Raw genomic sequence first — 20390 nt, 5'->3', positions numbered from 1 at the left:
CACGCTCGTCACTCACATACTTTTTGTGAGCTTGTTGGTGACTGGGGTTAGACCGCCAATTCACTTCACTTGAGAACCTGTGATCATCAGAAACCCAGTCTGCGTGAGTCTATGGATCCCTGTGTGAGCTTCTGGGTCTCTGTGTGAGTTTGAGTCCCTGTCTGAGTCTATGGGTCTCTGTGCGAGTCTATGGGTCTTTGTGAGTCTCTGTGAGTCTATGGGTCCCTGTGTGAGTCTTATGGGTCCCTGTCTCAGTCTCTGTGAGTCTACAGGTCTCTGTTTGAGTCTACGGGTCTCTATGTGAGTCTACAGGTCTCTGTGCGAGTCTATAGGTCTCTGTGTGAGTCTACAGGTCTCTGTGCGAGTCTGTGGTTCTCTGTGTGAGTCTACGGGTCTCTGTGTGAGTCTACGGGTCTCTGTGTGAGTCTACAGGTCTCTGTGAGTCTACAGGTCTCTGTGTGAGTCTACAGGTCTCTGTGTGAGTCTACGGGTCTCTGTGTGAGGCTCTGTGAGGCTACAGGTCTCTGTGCGAGTCTACTGGTCTCTGTGTGAGTCTACAGGTCTCTGTGTGAGTCTACAGGTCTCTGTGTGAGTCTACGGGTCTCTGTGTGAGGCTCTGTGAGGCTACAGGTCTCTGTGCGAGTCTACTGGTCTCTGTGAGTCTACAGGTCTCTGTGCGAGTCTACAGGTCTCTGTGTGAGTCTGCTGGTCTCTGTGAGTCTACAGATCTCTGTGCGAGTCTACAGGTCTCTGTGCGAGTCTACTGGTCTTTGTGAGTCTACAGGTCTCTGTGTGAGGCTCTGTGAGGCTACAGGTCTCTGTGCGAGTCTACTGGTCTCTGTGAGTCTACAGGTCTCTGTGTGAGTCTCTGTGAGGCTACAGGTCTCTGTGCGAGTCTACAGGTCTCTGTGGACTATCGTTTGTGATAGCCAGGTCGCTTCTGAAAAAATAACTACACTCCTCGGTGGGCACTACCTGGTCAAATAAAAAAAGCCAGGGGCAGTACCGGCTCAGCGTCCCTCACATGTGACCTCGTGACCCCGTGACCAGGATGAGGGTGACGTGGGCAGCGACGCGAGGCTTCTGGGAGACGGAGTCGATGACGGCGGTGCGGACGAGCGGAGCGACGGTGAGGACTACGGGGGTCTGGAGGGCGGCGACGAGGGCGGCGACGAGGGCGGCGACGAGGGCGGCGACGAGGGCGGCGACGAGGGCGGCGACGAGGGCGGCGACGAGGGAGGCGACGAGGGCGGCGACGAGGAGGAGCAAGTGACTCCGGACGGTACCACCGCTCCAACAGACGGCGGCGGAATCGACGAGGAGGAGGAGGAGGAGAGGCCGGGAGGGACGGCCGAAGAAGAGACGGAGACTGCACACGGGGAGGACGGGAACGAGGAGGAGGAGGAGGAGGAGTCGCCTGAGAAGAGCGAATCTTCACCTCGTCGCGACGATGGCGGCAGCCGTGACGACGACGGCTCCTCGTCCACGGAAAGCCCGCCAGGTGCGAGAGGGCGGCGTGCGGCGCTCCTACCGCTGTTGCTGCTTCTGCTGCTGTTGCTGTAACATCGCCACTGGGGAGACAAAGGCGGTCGGGCGTGGTGCCGGCCACCCACCCCCTCGTGCGCCTTGCCGGCTTTCGTAGGCGCCGCTCGCTAACGGCCCTTGCCCCGCCGGTCTGATAGAAGGCTACCCGGGGGACCTTTGTGTTTGTGCGCGGCAGTGCTGCGGGCGCTGGGGGGCACGGGCGACGGCGCCCCCTGCGCCTTCCCCTTCCTCTTCCTGGGCCGCGAGTACACCGCCTGCACCACCGACGGGCGCGACGACGGCCGCCTGTGGTGCGCCACCACCTACGACTACGGCCACGACGCCCGCTGGGGCTTCTGCGAGAGTGAGTGGCACCCGGAGGCGCGCCGACGCCGGCGCTCGTGTGCCGGCGCCGACCCTGCCGCTCCGACGTTGTCGCTGGCGCGACATCGCTGGCACGCCGACACTGGCACGCCGACACTGGCACGCCATCGCTGGCACGCCGTCGCTGGCACACCGACGCTGGCACGCCATCGCTGGCGCGACATCGCTGGCACGCCATCGCTGGCATACCGACACTGGCACACCGACACTGGCACACCGACGCTGGCACACCGACACTGGCACGCCATCGCTGGCACACCGACACTGGCACACCGACACTGGCACACCGACACTGGCACACCGACACTGGCACACCGACACTGGCACACCGACGCTGGCACACCGACACTGGCACACCGACACTGGCACACCGACACTGGCACACCGACGCTGGCACACCGACGCTGGCACACCGACACTGGCATGCCATCGCTGGCACACCGACACTGGCACGCCATCGCTGGCACGCCGACACTGGCACGCTGACGCTGGCACGCTGACGCTGGCACGCTGACGCAGGCTTGCAATTAGCTTTATACATTTTTTATATTTATCTAACTTTATTGACTTGTATTCTTGATTCTTTCGGTAAAGTTACGTAGAAGGGAAATAATAAAATACAAATACATTTTAAATTTTTATTTGTATTTTATTATTTCCCTTCTACGTGACTTTACCGAAAGAAACAGGAATATGAATCCCTGCAGTCACGAAAGTTTAAAATCTCACTTTATTGACTTGCTTTACCTTCTCTCTAATTTGGACCACTTTCGTTGTTGTACTGTTGCTGTCGTAACTTGCTCACCACCGCCCCCTTCATGGACATCTGTGACAAAGAGCTTCGTAGCTCATCGGATTCCTCCTCCTCTTCCAGTCTAAATACAGATTATGATTCTAAACTGAACTTTTTATTTTACCAGGTAATGCTCCACTGAGCTGTACAGATCTTTTTCAGAAGCGACTTGGCCATCACAAATTACAGCTCAACAAAGTGGCCTTATCATCAGCATCACGTGGATATTTATAGCCACCAAATTATTCTTAACGCGTGATGTTGATTCTAAATCTGTGGGGAAAACCAGAGGACTCAGAGAAAAATCCACGCGAACACGGGGGGAAGAGAGACGCAAACTCCAATATACAGCAGACGTCAGGGTCAAGATTGCACCCATGACCTCCTGTATACCAGGCGAGGTAGTTAACATCTCACCATCGGGAGAGAGAGAGAGAGACGCAGTCTCCAAATATACAGCAGGCATCGTCAGGCTCGGGATCGAACCCATGACCTCCTGCATACCAGACAAGATAGTTAATATCTCGTCAGCGCAGCGCCTGATTCGCGCACACACTCGCACTCACACACATCCACACACTCACACACTCACACACACTCACATACACTCACTCACACACAACAACAACCGCCATTCGCCACTAAGTGGCGGTGACGTCACCACGACGCTTGTGCCAGGCCATGTGCACCTTGAGGCCACGTGAAGTGTCGAACGCCCGCGGGCAGGCGGTCACGGGGCAGACCCAAGTGCCACGGGTTGACTGACTGAGATGACTGAGATGACTGGCTGATGCACCACCTGTGCCCCTTACTGTGCCAACCTGCTGTGCTTCAGCCACCCGGCGCTCTGCTTGTTATTGCGAGCGTCGCTCCTCCACCCTCCGTTGTTGGAGGGCGACTGCCTCCAACTGCCCAGTAGTGTCCTTCACGAGCCTCCTCCACAGAGGCCGATCTTGACACCGCTGGTACCAGTCATCGGCAAGTCTACTCAGCTCCACGTCCTCCTGTACCACATCACTCCATCTCTTCTCTAGCCCGTGCCGTGCCCGTTTAGCCCCCTCGATCCGGCCGAACAAAAGCTGTTTCGGCATGCGGTGGCTGGGCATGCGGGCTACATGACCCAGCCAACGAAGCCTTGCCTGCCGGAGGAGCTCACCGATGGGACCTTGCCCAGATCTTTCAAAGATTTGTGAGCTCACACAATCCAGCCTGGTTAAACCCAGGATGGATCGTAGGCAGGCTAGCCTAAATGTTTCTAACCGGCGAAGATGTTCCATTAGGGGGGTCCACGTTTTGCAAGCGTAGAGAAGGGAGGGAATGACCGTGGCCGAGAAGACCTGAAGCTTAATGCGGAGCGACAGACCAGGTAGCTTCCACACAGCATTACGCAACCAATGAAAAGATATTGCCGCTCGACTGATTCGGAGTGAGACCTCTGCTGTTAAACTGGAACCGGTCATAAGCACACTGCCCAGGTATGGGAAACTCTCCACTCTCTCCACAACTGCCCCATCACCGATTGGGAGTTGTGGTTGTGGAGTGTCCAAAATACCCAGGCATGTGCTTAGTTTTGGTGGGGCTGATGTTAAGGCCCCATCTCTAAGTGGCATGCTCAAGTCTCAGCAGCAGCGTCTCCAACTCCTCCTCTGAATGAGCAGCTATTACCAAATCATTGGCATACATAACATGGTTGAGCAATAGGGAGCCATCCCTTGACCACACCCGGGCATCGATCAGCCTCCCATTATATCTGTACCAAATGGAGATTCCCCCGGTACAGCTATTGAAGGCTTCACGAACTACATGGTCAAAATAGATGTTAAATAATGTGGGAGCCAGAGGACATCCCTGTCGCACCCCAAGGTGTACAGGGAATGGCTCTGACTCCCGGCCACGTAGTTTTACCCGGGCCCGCTCACCATCATGAAGGTCCTTAATTATCGTGAGCAGAGGGTCAGGGACTCCAAAAGCACGAAGAACAACCCAGAGGCCAGGCCTACTGATGGTATCATAGGCCTTGACCAGGTCAATAAAGCAGAGATGTAGGTCTTGCTGGAATTCCCTACACCTCTGCTGTAGCAGACGGACAGAAAATATGGCATCTGTGCAGGACCGCCCTTTCCTGAAACCGCATTGGGGCTCCGCAAGTCTCTCCTCAGCATGCCTGGCAAGGCGATGTTGAATAATCCTTGCCATGACCTTTCCCGGCACACTGAGGAGTGAGATGCCCGTGTAGTTGTTACAAGTCTGTGCGGTCCCCCTTCTTAAAGAGGGGGACCACTAGGGCATCCTTCCAATCCTGCGGAACCCGTCCAGTGGTCCAGACTGTTGTTATGATGTCATATAGGGCAGTCTGCACAAACGCCACCCTCCATCAGCATTTCGCTTGGGAGATCATCTCTGCCCGCTGCCTTTCCTGGTCTCAGACTCTGGATCGCCTTCAGTACTTCCTCAACAGATGGCACCTCAGCCAGCCACTCACAGGGGGTGACTTCTTCCAATATTTGAGGCACCGCAGCCTCAGCAGGATCATCCTCACTTTGTGCCACGATGTTTTCCATGCTGAGGGATTTTCCCTCCCCCAGGACCTCACAGAAATGCTCAGCAAATCTGCAAACCTGTTCCTGGGGGTCGGAGATTGGATCACCGTTTTTTCCCCTAATGATGGTAATAGGTGTGGCGCTGCAGGTTACTTTTTTGATGGAGTTAAATAGAGATTTGTGATCGCGGGCCACTGAGGCAGACTTCATCTCCTCAGCAACCCGCGACCACCACCCATCCTTGCAGCGCCTCACGGCTCTCCGAACCTCTGAGCGAAGGCTGCGGTAACCCTCCTCATTCTCTGACGTGGGATTCTGTAGCCGATTACAGTGGGCTTGTCGCTTTTTCTCAACTATCCTGAACACCTCTGTCAGCCAGGGTCTCTGGGGAGGTCTGGACCGCGCACCCAAAACAGCCATTGCAGCTACATGAGTCACAGTCCTAAACCTCGCCCATTTACCCTCGACATTAGGAGGAGTGGGGGACGATGCCAACCCCAGCCGCAAACTATGATGAAATTCTCGCTTGCAACTTTCATCTGATAACTGAGACCAGGCCACTTTAGGTTGGAATGGGGTCCTGGGTGTACACCCACCACCGGAGTGGAAGAACGGCAGGCGCATCTTACAGATGACTAGTCGATGGTCAGAGGGCAAATTAGCTCCACGGTAGGTCCTGGTGTCAAGGACATGGGCTCGCATCCGCTGGTCCCTCACTATGTAGTCCAGCAGATGTTCTTGTTTGGACCCGGCATGCATCCATGATGTTGTGTGGATGTGCCGATGCCGGAACAGCGTGTTGGTAATTACAAGCCCATGGGCTGCACAAAAATCTAGCAGCCTCCTACCGTTGTTATTGAGCTGATCTGGCCCATGCCCTCCAATCACTCCAGACCAGGTGCCAGCATCATGACCAACTCGGGCATTGAAGTCACCCAACAAGATGACTCTATCCCGAGGGGCCACTTTAGCCAGCACCTGTGACAGGAGGTCATAGAAGGCATCTAACTCATCGGCTTTGCCTGCATCCCTCCACGGATGTTCGTCTTCGGTGGGGGCATAAGTAACCACGACCACCACTCCTCGCCTCCGGTTGATTGGAAGGCGAGCCCAAAGTAGCCTGGGGCTTACAGCTTCCCACACCTCACCGCCACGCTCCCACACCCCCTTCATTCTTTTGTTCAAAAGAAGAGCTACACCCTGTTGCTTGGCAGTCTGCTGCCCCGAGTAGAGGACTGTCCCACCCTCATGGTGGCAGGAGCCAGAACCGGTCCACTGGACCTCCTGAATGCCACAGAGATCCAGGCACACTCACACACACATTCGCATACACTCACACGCACTCTCACATACACTCACACGCACTCTCACATACACTCACATACACTCTCACATACACTCACACGCACTCTAACATACACTCGCACGCACTCTCACATACACTCGCACGCACTCTCACATACACTCACACATACACTCGTACGCACTCACACACACTCTCACATACACACTCACATACACTCACACACACACTCACATACACTCACACACACACTCGCACACACACATACACTCACACATACACTCACATACACTCACACACACACATACACTCACATACACACACACGCACTCTCACATACACTCGCACACACTCTAACATACACTCACACACACACTCACATACAACAACAACAACAACAACCGCCATTCGCCACTAAGTGGCGGTGACGTCACCACGACGCTTGTGCCAGGCTATGTGCACCCTGAGGCCACGTGAAGTGTCGAACGCCCGCTGGCAGGAGGTCACGGGGCAGACCCAGGTGCCACGGGTCGACTGACTGAGATGACTGGCTGATGCACCACCTGTGCCCCCTACTGTGCCAACCTGCTGTGCTTTAGCCACCCGGCGCTCCGCTCGCTGTTGTGAGCGTCGCTCCTCCGCCCTCCGTTGTTGTTGGAGGGCGACTGCCTCCAACTGCCCAGTAGCATCCTTCACGAGCCTCCTCCACAGAGGCCGATCTTGACACCGCTGGTACCAGTCATCGGCAAGTCCACTCAGCTCCACGTCCTCCTGTACCACATCACTCCATCTCTTCTCTAGCCCGTGCCGCGCCCGCTTAGCCCCCTCAATCCGGCCAAACAAAAGCTGTTTCGGCATGCGGTGGCTGGGCATGCGGGCTACATGACCCAGCCATCGCAGCCTTGCCTGCCGGAGGAGCTCACCGATGGGACCCTGCCCAGATCTTTCAAGGATTTGTGAGCTCCTCACACAATCCAGTCTGGTTAAACCCAGGATGGATCGTAGGCAGGCCAGCCTAAATGTTTCTAACCGGCGAAGATGTTCCATTAGGGGGGTCCACGTTTCGCAAGCGTAGAGAAGGGAGGGAATGACCGTGGCCGAGAAGACCTGAAGCTTAGTGCGGAGCGACAGACCAGGTAGCTTCCACACAGCGTTACGCAACCGATGAAAAGATATTGCCGCTCGACTGATTCGGAGTGAGACCTCTGCTGTTAAACTGGAGCCAGTCATAAGCACACTGCCCAGGTATGGGAAACTCTCCACTCTCTCCACAACTGCCCCATCACCGATTGGGAGTTGTGGGGGTGGAGTGTCCGATGGTACAAAATACCCAGGCAGGTGCTTAGTTTTGGTGGGGCTGATGGTAAGGCCCCACCTCTTAGTGGCACGCTCCAGTCTCAGCAGCAGCGTCTCCAACTCCTCCTCTGACTGAGCAGCTATTACCAAGTCATCAGCATACATAACGTGGTTGAGCAATAGGGAGCCATCCCTTGACCGCACCCGGGCATCGATTAGCCTCCCATTATATCTGTACCATATGGAGATTCCCCCGGTACAGCTATTGAAGGCTTCACGAAATACGTGGTCAAAATAGATGTTAAATAATGTTGGAGCCAGAGGACATCCCTGTCGCACCCCAAGGTGTACAGGGAATGGCTCTGACTCCCGGCCACGTAGTTTTACCCGGGCCCGCTCACCATCATGAAGGTCCTTAATGATCGTGAGCAGAGGGTCAGGTACTCCAAAAGCACGAAGAATGACCCAGAGCCCAGGCCTACTGATGGTATCATAGGCCTTGACCAGGTCAATAAAGCAGAGATGTAGGTCTTGTTGGAATTCCCTACACCTCTGCTGTAGCAGACGGACAGAAAATATGGCATCTGTGCAGGACCGCCCTTTCCTGAAACCGCATTGGGGCTCCGCAAGCCTCTCCTCAGCGTGCCTGGCAAGGCGATGCTGAATAATCCTTGCCAGGACCTTTCCCGGCACACTGAGGAGTGAGATGCCCCTGTAGTTGTTACAGTCTGTGCGGTCCCCCTTCTTAAAAAGGGGGACCACCAGGGCATCCTTCCAATCCTGCGGAACCCGTCCAGTGGTCCAGACTGTTGTTATGATGTCATATAGGGCAGTCTGTGCACAAACGCCACCCTCCCTCAGCATTTCGCTTGGGAGATCATCTCTGCCCGCTGCCTTTCCTGGTCTCAGACTCCGGATCGCCTTCAATACTTCCTCAGCAGATGGCACCTCAGCCAGCCACTCACAGGGGGTGACTTCATCCAATATTTGAGGCACCGCAGCCTCAGCAGGGTCATCCTCACTTTGTGCCACGATGTTTTCCTGGCTGAGGGATTTTCCCTCCCCCAGGACCTCACAGAAATGCTCAGCAAATCTGCGAACCTGTTCCTGGGGGTCGGAAATTGGATCACCGTTTTTTCCCCTAATGATGGTAATAGGTGTGGCGCTGCAGGTTACTTTTTTGATGGAGTTAAATAGAGATTTGTGATCACGGGCCACTGAGGCAGACTCCATCTCCTCAGCAACCCGCGACCACCACCCATCCTTGCAGCGCCTCACGGTTCTCCGAACCTCCGAGCGAAGGCTGCGGTAAGCCTCCTCATTCTCTGACGTGGGATTCTGTAGCCGATGACAGTGGGCCTGTCGCTTTTTCTCAACCATCGTGAACAACTCCTCTGTCATCCAGGGTGTCTGGGGAGGTCTGGACCGCGTACCCAAAGCAGCCATTGCAGCTGCATGAGTCACAGTCCTAAACCTCGCCCATTTACCCTCGACATCAGGAGGAGTCGGGGACGATGCCAATCCCAGCCGCAAGCGATGATGAAATTCTCGCTTGCAACTTTCATCAGATAACTGAGACCAGGCCACTTTAGGTTGGAATGGGGTCCTGGGTGTACACCCACCACCGGAGTGGAAGAATGGCAGGCGCATCTTACAGATGACTAGTCGATGGTCAGAGGGCAGATCAGCTCCACGGTAGGTCCTGGTGTCAAGGACATGGGCTCGCATTCGCTGGTCCGTCACTATGTAGTCCAGCAGATGTTCTTGCTTGGACCCGGCATGCATCCATGATGTTGTGTGGATGCGCCGATGCCGGAACAGCGTATTGGTAATTACAAGCCCATGGGCTGCACAAAAATCTAGCAGCCTCCTACCGTTGTTGTTGAGCTGATCTGGCCCATGTCCTCCAATCACTCCAGACCAGGTGCCAGTATCATGACCAACTCGGGCATTGAAGTCACCCAACATGATGACTCTATCCCGAGGGGCCACTTTAGCCAGCACCTGTGACAGGAGGTCATAGAAGGCATCTGACTCATCGGCTTTGCCTGCATCCCTCCACGGATGTTCATCTTCGGTGGGGGCATAAGTAACCACGACCACCATTCCTCGCCTCCGGTTGATGGGAAGGCGAGCCCAAAGTAGCCTGGGGCTTACAGCTTCCCACACCTCACCGCCACGCTCCCACGCCCCCTTCATTCTTTTGTTCAAAAGAAGACCCACACCCTGTTGTTTGGCAGTCTGCTGCCCCGAGTAGAGGACTGTCCACCCCTCATGGTGGCAGGAGCCAGAGCCGGTCCACCGGACCTCCTGAATGCCGCATAGATCCAGGCGGTACCGGTCCAGCTCCCGACAGAGGAGTGGCAGCCTCTCCTCTGCAGTGAGCGTTCGAACATTCCACGTGGCCAACCGTAGTGGCTTTTCGTTGTTTCTGGAGTAGCCCCGAGGGTAGGTATTCAATCTCCTGGCTCCGCCAATTGGGGTTTGGCCAGGAGACGTCATAGACGCCTGGCCCCCCGGGGCCTCCGGCACAAGCTTAGTTGTTACATATTTCAGTTTAATTCGTAGTTTCGTGGTAATTAATTGAAGGTGGAGGGGTTACCAGCCCCTCGCACCCGTCCAGAGCCCCCGTTTAGCCCCTGTGGTGGACACATATGCCATGAGGGGAGGAGCCAATCAAAATTGGATCTCCCCCCACAGCGCTGTCCACGACAGAGTTGCCCGTCCGGCACCGCGAGGAGGTAGGGGGTTGTTTTGCCGCACACACACACATACACTCACACACACACACACTCGCACACCGCGGCTCCGCTTGCGCCGTCCGACCTTGCCGTGTCGCCCGCTGTCTCTCGGCGCAGCTGACGAGGAGGCGACGAGGAGGCTGCGTCTGCAGGAGGCGGAGGAGGCGTACCACTCGGCCATGCGCGTCATCAACGGCACGGGCGGGAAGAGCCGCAAGCGCGAGTGAGTGGCCCCTCTCCCCTCGGCCGCCATTCACCTTTCACCTTCGTGCCGCCCCCTCTCCGCATCGCCTTGGGAATCGTTTACGTCACGTTTCATTTGTTTTGATGTTGCCAGGTGTAAGGCGCCCACTGGGCTGTGTGTAGCTCTTTTTTTCCAGAATCGACCCTGGTCGCCGCAAATGATAGCCCAACGGAAGTGGCTTCTCGTCACGTGGACATTTAAACCTTTAGGCGGCACGCCGGGGTCCCACAAGCCCCCGGCTCTCTCGCATAAACTGCGTTGCGACGTCATTTCATGTCTGTTGGAGGGGAACGATACGGCAAACTATTCCTCTCGGCGAGCTCTCCACGATGCGCCAATCAAAGTTTTGTTTCTTCTGCGCATTCGTCCGCGCTGCGCTTGGCCGATACGACGACAGAACGATCCGCTCCAGGTGGGTCACGGCATTGACGTGCACGGTGGGGACGGAGTCGCCACAAATTAATTAATTAATTAATTACGACTTTTCACTTCCGTTTATTCGTGACCCCGGGGTCCCGCCATGAGGTTCATTTGTAGCAGCGGGCAAAAGCCTCTTAAAACGCGTGACTTTGACTCTAAATGTGGAGAGAAAAAGCGGAGGACCCTGGAGAAAAATCCACACGACCACCAAGAGAGAGACAGACGCAAACTCCACATATATATAAAGCAGGCACCAGGGTCCTGGTCGATCCAACGACCTCCTGTATACCAGGCGAGGTAGTTAACATCTCAAAGCCACTGCAGCGCCCCTTGTTGCTGCCTTCGTGTCACCTTTGACCTGGTGATGACCTCCTGACCTTGACCCTCTTTCGACGTGACCTTACCCTGCCCCGGTCTCGCTTTGTGTGCGGTGTGCTGGGTGCGGTGTGCGCTATGCGCTGTGTGCGGTGTTTGTGCTGTGTGTGTGCTGTGTACACTCTGTGTTGTGTGTGTGCTGTGTGTGTGCGCTGTGTGCTGTGTGTGTGCTGTGTGTGTGCGCTGTGTGCTGTGTGTGTGCTGTGTGTGTGCTGTGTGTGTGCTGTGTGTGTGCTGTGTGTGTGCTGTGTGTGCGCTGTGTGGTGTGTGCTGTGTGTGTGCTGTGTGTGTGCTGTGTGTGTGCTGTGTGTGTGCACTGTGTGCTGTGTGTGTGCTGTGTACACTCTGTGCTGTGTGTGTGCTGTGTGTGTGCACTGTGTGCTGTGTGTGCTGTGTACACTCTGTGCTGTGTGTGTGCTGTGTGTGTGCTGTGTGTGTGCTGTGTGTGCGCTGTGTGTGTGCTGTGTGTGTGCTGTGTGTGTGCTGTGTGTGCGGTGTGCTGGGTGCGGTGTTTGTGCTGTGTGTGTGCTGTGTGTGTGCTGTGTGTGTGCTGTGTGTGTGTGCACTGTGTGCTGTGTTGTGTGCTGTGTGTGCTGGGTGCGGTGTTTGTGCTGTGTGTGTGCTGTGTGTGTGCTGTGTGTGTGTGCACTGTGTGCTGTGTGTGTGCTGTGTGTGTGCTGTGTGTGTGCACTGTGTGCTGTGTGTGTGCTGTGTGTGTGCTGTGTACACTCTGTGTTGTGTGTGTGCTGTGTGTGCTGTGTGCTGTGTGTGTGTGCTGTGTGTGCTGTGTGCTGTGTGTGTGCTGTGTACACTCTGTGTTGTGTGCGTGCTGTGTGTGCACTGTGCGCTGTGCGCTGTGTGTGCTGTGTGTGTGTGCACTGTGTGCTGTGTGTGTGCTGTGTGTGTGCTGTGTGTGTGCTGTGTGTGCGCTGTGTGCTGTGTGTGCGCTGTGTGCTGTGTGTGTGCTGTGTGTGCTGTGTGTGTGCTGTGTGTGTGCTGTGTGTGTGCTGTGTAGCGGTAGTTTCGGTGAGTGCGGGGAAGCTGTCCGTGCTGGCCGCCCGGAAACCGGCCCAGCACCCAGCTCGGTGTGGCTTCACGGCTTCGTGGGCTCGGCCCCCTCCCTTACATCCCCCGGATTCACCCCTTCCCCCATGCTCTAGCTCAGGGGTCGGCAATCGTGCCGCTCATTGAGGACTGCATTGTGACATTGTTTATTGAGGGCCGTCACCGTCTCGTATTCACAGCCGCCTGCGTTGCGGATATTGGAACATTGAGTTCTTTTTTTACCAAATTCAAAATAAAAGTCTCTCCTTGCTCTTTGGCTACCGACCATCGACAGTCAGAGTGACTTCCTGCCGCCCCACGGGAGCATTGAGGCCTCGGTTGCTCTGCTCCTGCTTACAGCCCTGCGGGGCGCAGTGGGGGAGGAATGAACACGTCGGGTTCACTGATAGCGGGGGGGGGGGGGTGATGATGGGCCGAGTGACTCCCCCCCAACCAGGGCTTGAACTCTCGACCCTTCCCGTTGTGAGCCGCCCACTTAACCGGCCGGTTCTTGACCACTGACGTGTAGCACTGCCGCCGTTACCGCCATTGCTGCTGCTGCTGCTGCTGGTGACTCTGCTGCTGCTGGTGACTCTGCTGCTGGTGACTCTGCTGCTGCTGGTGACTCTGCTGCTGGTGACTCTGCTGCTGCTGCTGCTGGCGACTCTGCTGCTGCTGACTCTGCTGCTGGTGACTCTGCTGCTGGTGACTCTGCTGCTGGTGACTCTGCTGCTGCTGCTGCTGGTGACTCTGCTGCTGCTGCTGCTGGTGACTCTGCTGCTGCTGGTGACTCTGCTGCTGCTGGTGACTCTGCTGCTGGTGACTCTGCTGCTGCTGCTGCTGGTGACTCTGCTGCTGGTGACTCTGCTGCTGGTGACTCTGCTGACTCTGCTGCTGGTGACTCTGCTGCTGGTGACTCTGCTGCTGCTGCTGCTGGTGACTCTGCTGCTGGTGACTCTGCTGCTGAATGTGCAGGGGCTACAAGCTGCTGGAGCACGCGGCGGAGCTGGGCAGCATGCGCGCCGCCGAGCGGGTGGCGATGGCGGCGCTGTTGGGGGAGTACGCGCGGCAGGACGTGAGTGCGGCGCTCTCCTCGCTGCAGGCGCTCGCGCAGGGCGGCTCCCCCAGGGCACAGACGGTGCGTGCGTACGTGTGTGCGTGCGTGTACGCATGTGTACGCGTGTGTGTGTACGTCTGTGTGTACGTGTGTGTACGTGTGTACGTGTGTGTACGTGTGTACGCGTGTGTACGTGTGTACGCGTGTGTACGTGTGTACGCGTGTGTACGTGTGTACGCGTGCGTGCTTGTGTGTACGTCTGTGTGTACGTACGTGCACGTGTGTACGTACGTGCGCGTGTGTGCGTGCGTGTACGCGTGTGTGCGCACGTTTGCGTGTGTGCGTGTGTGCGCGTGTGTGGACATGTGCGCGTGTGCATCCGCATGTGTGTGCATGCATACATATGTTTTTACGTGTGTGCACATGTGTATGTATGCGTGCGTGCGTGCGTGCGTGTGTACGTGCGTGTGTACGTACGTGCGTGTGTGTGTGTACGCATCACACGCAGACAGAGATCTCACATATAGCATACACAGATTTTGGGGGCAAGTGCTGTTAGCGAGTAGCAGCACCTCTAAAGGCCGTCAGTGTGGCACACCAAGTTCAAAACTCTGCGTACAGCACTGGGCCGGAGCCTCGTGAAAAAGAGTCTAGAGACTTGGCAAGACTTTCCCGGGTAAGCGAGCGTAGTGATGGTGCTGGTGGGGATGAATCATTATCGGTGGTCATTTAGCATTGAGCGTGGAACTGCGATGGTCTGGCAAAAGTCGTTCCCCACTGGGCCCCATAACCACCACCCCCCCTCCCCCCCATTACTACCCTCCCACCCCCGTGCAGGCGCTGGGGTTCGTGTACGCCACCGGCATCAACGTCAACTCCAGCCAGGCCAAGGTACCCCACGCCGGTTGTGTTTGGCTTCCTGTGGCTGTGTGTGTGGGGTGTTTGTGACACTCCTGTGTATAGCTGTGTGTGTTGGGTGTTTGTGACACTGTTGTGTGTAGCTGTGTGTGTTGGGTGTTTGTGTCACTGCTGTGTGTAGCTGTGTGTGTTGGGTGTTTGTGACACTGCTGTGTGTAGCTGTGTGTGTTGGGTGTTTGTGACACTGCTGCTGTGTAGCTGTGTGTGCTGGGTGTTTGTGACACTGCTGTGTGTAGCTGTGTGTGTTGGGTGTTTGTGTCACTGATGTGTGTGGCTGTGTGTGTGGGGTGTTTGTGACACTGCTGTGTGTAGCTGTGTGTGCTGGGTGTTTGTGACACTGCTGTGTGTAGCTGTGTGTGTTGGGTGTTTGTGTCACTGCTGTGTGTAGCTGTGTGTGTGGGGTGTTTGTGACACTGCTGTGTGTAGCTGTGTGTGTTGGGTGTTTGTGTCACTGCTGTGTGTAGCTGTGTGTGTTGGGTGTCTGTGTCACTGATGTGTGTGGCTGTGTGTGTGGGGTGTTTGTGACGCTGTGTGTAGCTGTGTGTGTTGGGTGTTTGTGTCACTGCTGTGTGTAGCTGTGTGTGTTGGGTGTTTGTGACACTGCTGTGTGTAGCTGTGTGTGTTGGGTGTCTGTGTCACTGATGTGTGTGGCTGTGTGTGTGGGGTGTTTGTGACGCTGCTGTGTGTAGCTGTGTGTGTTGGGTGTCTGTGTCACTGATGTGTGTGGCTGTGTGTGTGGGGTGTTTGTGACGCTGCTGTGTGTAGCTGTGTGTGTGGGGTGTTTGTAACACTGCTGTGTGTAGCTGTGTGTGTTGGGTGTTTGTGACACTGATGTGTGTAGCTGTGTGTGTTGGGTGTTTGTGACGCTGATGTGTGTGGCTGTGTGTGTGGGGTGTTTGTGACACTGTGTGTGTGGCTGTGTGTGTTGGGTGTTTGTGACACTGCTGTGTGTAGCTGTGTGTGTGGGGTGTTTGTGACACTGTGTGTGGCTGTGTGTGTGGGGTGTTTGTGACACTGCTGTGTGTGGCTGTGTGTGGCTCTGCAGGCTCTGGTCTACTACACGTTCGGGGCACTCGGAGGAAACCTGATGGCTCACATGATCCTTGTAAGTGGCAGTCAGCCAAGTTGGGCAGTGTGTGGGACACTGCCTGTGCTGTGTATTTGCGTGTTAAAGTTGCCGTTCATGCAGTATTGTGTGTGCTGTGTGTGTCAGTGTTGCATGTGTGCTGCGTGCAGTGTGTGCTATGTATGCCGTGTGTGTTGTATCAGCGTGTGGTGTGTGTGTGTGCGTGATTTGTATGTTATGTTTGTTGTGTGTGTTGTATGAGTGTGTGGTGCGTGTTTGTGTGCCGCATGTGTTACATTTGCCGTGTGTGGGTTGAATGCGTGCTACGTGCGTGTGCCGTGTGTGTTACTATGTTGAGTGTGTATGCGCTGTGCGTGTGCCGTGTGTGTTACTATGTTGAGTGTGTATGCGCTGTGCGTGTGCCGTGTGTGTTACTATGTTGAGTGTGTATGCGCTGTGCGTGTGCCGTGTGTGTTACTATGTTGAGTGTGTATGCGCTGTGCGTGTGCCGTGTGTGTTACTATGTTGAGTGTGTATGCGCTGTGCGTGTGCCGTGTGTGTTACGTATGTTGCGTGTTCGTGCTCCGTGCTCGTGCGTGCCGCATGCGTTGTGCAGGGTTACCGCTACTGGGCGGGTGTCGGGGTTGCTCAGAGCTGCGAGTCGGCACTCACTCACTACCGCACCGTGGCCAACCAAGGTACTCGCGCTGTGCACTCGAGAAGTAAACGCCCCACCCAGCTGCGTGGCTCTTTATCAGAAGCGACCTGCCTGTGACTGTGTGTGTGACTGTGTGTGTGACTGTGTGTGTGACAGTGTGTGTGACTGTGTGTGTGACTGTGTGTGACAGTGTGTGTGTGTGTGTGTGACTGTGTGTGACTGTGCGACTGACTGTGCGACTGACTGTGCGTGTGTGGCTGTGTTTGACTGTGTGTGCGTGCCTGTGCGTGACTGTGCGAGACTGTGTGTGTGTGTGACTGCGTGGCTGTGTGTGACTGCGTGACTGTGTGTGTGTGACTGTGCGTGACTGTGTGTGTCTGTGTGTGACTGTGAGTGACTGTGTGTGTGTGACTGTGCGTGACTGTGTGCAAAACAACCCCCTTCCTCCTCGCGGTGCCGGACGGCCAACTCTGTCGTGGACAGTGCTGTGGGGGGAGCTCCAATTTCGATTGGCTCCTCCCCTCATGGCATCTGTGTCCACCACAGGGGCTTAACGGGGGCTCTGGACAGGTGCGAGGGGCTGGTAACCCCTCCACCTTCAATTAATTACCACTAAACAGCGAATTAAATATATAACTAATAAGCTTGTGCCGGAGGCCCCGGGGGGCCAGGCGTATATGACGTCTCCTGGCCAAACCCGAATTGGCGGAGCCAGGAGATTGAATATCTACCCTCGGGGCTCCTCCAGAAACAATGAAAACCACTACGGGTGGCCACGTAGAATGTTCAAATGCTCACTGCGGAGGAGAGGCTGCCACTCCTCTGTCGGGAGCTGTACCGGTACCGCCTGGATCTATGTGCCATTCAGGAGGTCCGGTGGACCGGTTCTGGCTCCTGCCACCATGAGGGGTGGACAGTCCTCTACTCGGGGCAGCAGACTGCCAAACAACAGGGTGGGGCTCTTCTTTTGAACAAAAGAATGAAGGGGGCGTGGGAGCGTGGCGGTGAGGTGAGGGAAGCTGTAAGCCCCAGGCTACTTTGGGCTCGCCTTCCCATCAACCGGAGGCGAGGAATGGTGGTCGTGGTTACTTATGCCCCCACCGAAGATGAACATCCTTGGAGGGATGCAGGCGAAGCCGTTGAGTCAGATGCCTACTATGACCTCCTGTCACAGGTGCTGGCTAAAGTGGCGCCTCGGGATAGAGTCATCATGTTGGGTGACTTCAATGTTCGAGTTGGTTATGATGCTGGCACCTAGTCTGGAGTGATTGGAGGGCATGGGCCAGATCAGCTCAATAACAACGGTAGGAGGCTGCTAGATTTTTGTGCAGCCCATGGGCTTGTAATTACCAACACGCTGTTCCGGCATCGGCGCATCCACACAACATCATGGATGCATGCCGGGTCCAAGCAAGAACATCTGCTGGACTACATAGTGACAGACCAGCGGATGCGAGCCCATGTCCTTGACACAGGACCTACCGTGGAGCTGATCTGCCCTCTGACCATCGACTAGTCATTTGTAAGATGCGCCTGCCATTCTTCCACTCCGGTGGTGGGTGTACACCCAGGACCCCATTCCAACCTAAAGTGGCCTGGTCTCAGTTATCAGATGAAAGTTGCAAGCGAGAATTTCATCATCGCTTGCGGCTGGGATTGGCATCGTCCCCAACTCCTCCGGATGTCGAGGGTAAATGGGCGAGGTTTAGGACTGTGACTCATGCAGCTGCAATGGCTGCTTTGGGTACACGGTCCAGACCTCCCCAGATACCCTGGCTGACAGAGGAGGTGTTCTGGATGGTTGAGAAAAAGCGACAGGCCCACTGTCATCGGCTACAGAATCCCACGTCAGAGAATGAGGAGGCTTACCGCAGCCTTCGCTCGGAGGTTCGGAGAGCCGTGAGACGCTGCAAGGATGGGTGGTGGTCGCGGGTTGCTGAGGAGATGGAGTCTGCCTCAGTGGCCCGTGATCACAAATTTCTATTTAACTCCATCAAAAAAGTAACCTGCAGCGCCACACCTATTACCATCATTAGGGGAAAAAACGGTGATCCAATCTCCGATCCCCAGGAGCAGGTTTGCAGATTTGCTGAGCATTTCTGTGAGGTCCTGGAGGAGGGAAAATCCCTCAGCCAGGAAAACATCGTGGCACAAAGTGAGGATGACCCTGCTGAGGCTACGGTGCCTCAAATATTGGAAGAAGTCACCCCCTGTGAATGGCTGGCTGAGATGCCATCTGTTGAGGAAGTGCTGAAGGCGATCCGGAGTCTGAGACCAGGAAAGGCAGCGGGCAGAGATGATCTCCTAAGCGAAATGCTGAGGGAGGGTGGCGTTTGTGCACAGACTGCCCTATATGACATCATAACAACGGTCTGGACCACTGGACAGGTTCCGCAGGATTGGAAGGATGCCCTGGTGGTCCCCCTTTTTAAGTCTGTGCGGTCCCCCTTTTTAAGAAAGGGGACCGCACAGACTGTAACAACTACAGGGGCATCTCACTCCTCAGTGTGCCGGGAAAGGTTCTGGAAAGGATTATTTAACATCGCCTTGCCAGGCACGTCGAGGAGAGGCTTGCGGAGCCCCAATGCGGTTTCAGGAAAGGGCGGTCCTGCACAGATGCCATATTTTCTGTCCGTCTGCTACAGCAGAGGTGTAGGGAATTCCAACAAGACCTACATCTCTGCTTTATTGACCTGGTCAAGGCCTATGATACCATCAGTAGGCCTGGGCTCTGGGTTGTTCTTCGTGCTTTTGGAGTACCTGACCCTCTGCTCACGGTCATGAAGGACCTTCATGATGGTGAGTGGGCCCGGGTAAAACTACGTGGCCGGGAGTCAGCCATTCCCTGTACACCTTGGGGTGCGACAGGGATGTCCTCTGGCTCCCACATTATTTAACATCTATTTTGACCACGTAGTTGGTGAAGCCTTCAATAGCTGTACCGGGGGAATCTCCATATGGTACAGATATAATGGGAGGCTGATTTATGCCCGGGTGCGGTCAAGGGATGGCTCCCTATTGCTCAACCACGTTATGTATGCTGATGATTTGGTAATAGCTGCTCATTCAGAGGAGGAGTTGGAGACGCTGCTGCTGAGACTTGAGTGTGCCACTAAGAGGTGGGGCCTTACCATCAGCCCCACCAAAACTAAGCACCTGCCTGGGCATTTTGTACCATTGGACACTGCACCCACCCAACTCACAATCGGTGATGGGGCAGTTGTGGAGAGAGTGGAGAGTTTCCGATATCTGGGCAGTGTGCTTATGACCGGCTCCAGTTTAACAACACTCCGAATCAGTCGAGCGGCAATATCTTTTCATCGGTTGCGTAACGCTGTGTGGAAGCTACCTGGTCTGTCGCTCCGCACTAAGCTTCAGGTCTTCTCGGCCACGGTCATTCCCTCCCTTCTCTACGCTTGCGATACGTGGACCCCCCTAATGGAACATCTTCGCCGGTTAGAAACATTTAGGCTGGCCTACCTACGATCTATCCTGGGTTTAACCAGACTGGATTGTGTGAGGAGCTCACAAATCCTTGAAAGATCTGGGCAAGGTCCCATCGGTGAGCTCCTCCGGCGGGCAAGGCTGCGATGGCTGGGTCATGTAGCCCGCATGCCCAGCCACCGCATGCCGAAACAGCTTTTGTTCGGCCGGATTGAGGCGGATAAACGGGCGCGGCACGGGCTAGAGAAGAGATGGAGTGATGTGGTACAGGAGGACGTGGAGCTGAGTGGAATTGCCGATGACTGGTACCAGCAGTCTCAAGATCGGCCTCTGTGGAGGAGGCTCGTGAAGGACGCTACTGGGCAGTTGGAGGCAGTCGCCCTCCAAAAACAACGGAGGGCGGAGGAGCGACGCTCACAACGAGCGGAGCGCCGGGTGGCTGAAGCACAGCGGGTTAGCACAGCAGGGGGCACAGGTGGTGCATCAGCCAGTCATCTCAGTCAGTCGATCCGTGGCACCTGGGTCTGCCCTGTGACCTCCTGCCAGCGGGCGTTCGGCACTTCACGTGGCCTCAGGGTGCACA

At 55.7% G+C, this 20390-nt stretch overlaps 1 protein-coding gene across 1 annotated transcript in view; it reads left to right on the top strand.

The window, feature by feature from the left end:
* LOC116938069 (SEL1L adaptor subunit of SYVN1 ubiquitin ligase) overlaps positions 1–20390 on the top strand; it is a 51794-nt gene that overhangs the window by 9711 nt on the left and 21693 nt on the right. Inside the window, exons 3-9 of the mRNA XM_032945243.2 lie at positions 1051–1501; positions 1721–1888; positions 10699–10804; positions 13640–13802; positions 14559–14612; positions 15685–15744; positions 16322–16403. Of these exons, the coding sequence (XP_032801134.2) occupies positions 1051–1501; positions 1721–1888; positions 10699–10804; positions 13640–13802; positions 14559–14612; positions 15685–15744; positions 16322–16403 (1084 nt within the window). The remainder of the gene's footprint in view (positions 1–1050; positions 1502–1720; positions 1889–10698; positions 10805–13639; positions 13803–14558; positions 14613–15684; positions 15745–16321; positions 16404–20390) is intronic.

This window comes from Petromyzon marinus, chromosome 53 (genome assembly GCF_048934315.1).
Source record: "Petromyzon marinus isolate PM22_M1 ecotype Great Lakes invasive population chromosome 53, UKy_Petmar_22M1.pri1.0, whole genome shotgun sequence".
NCBI lineage: Eukaryota > Metazoa > Chordata > Hyperoartia > Petromyzontiformes > Petromyzontidae > Petromyzon > Petromyzon marinus.
This window is presented reverse-complemented; position numbering and strand designations above follow the sequence as displayed.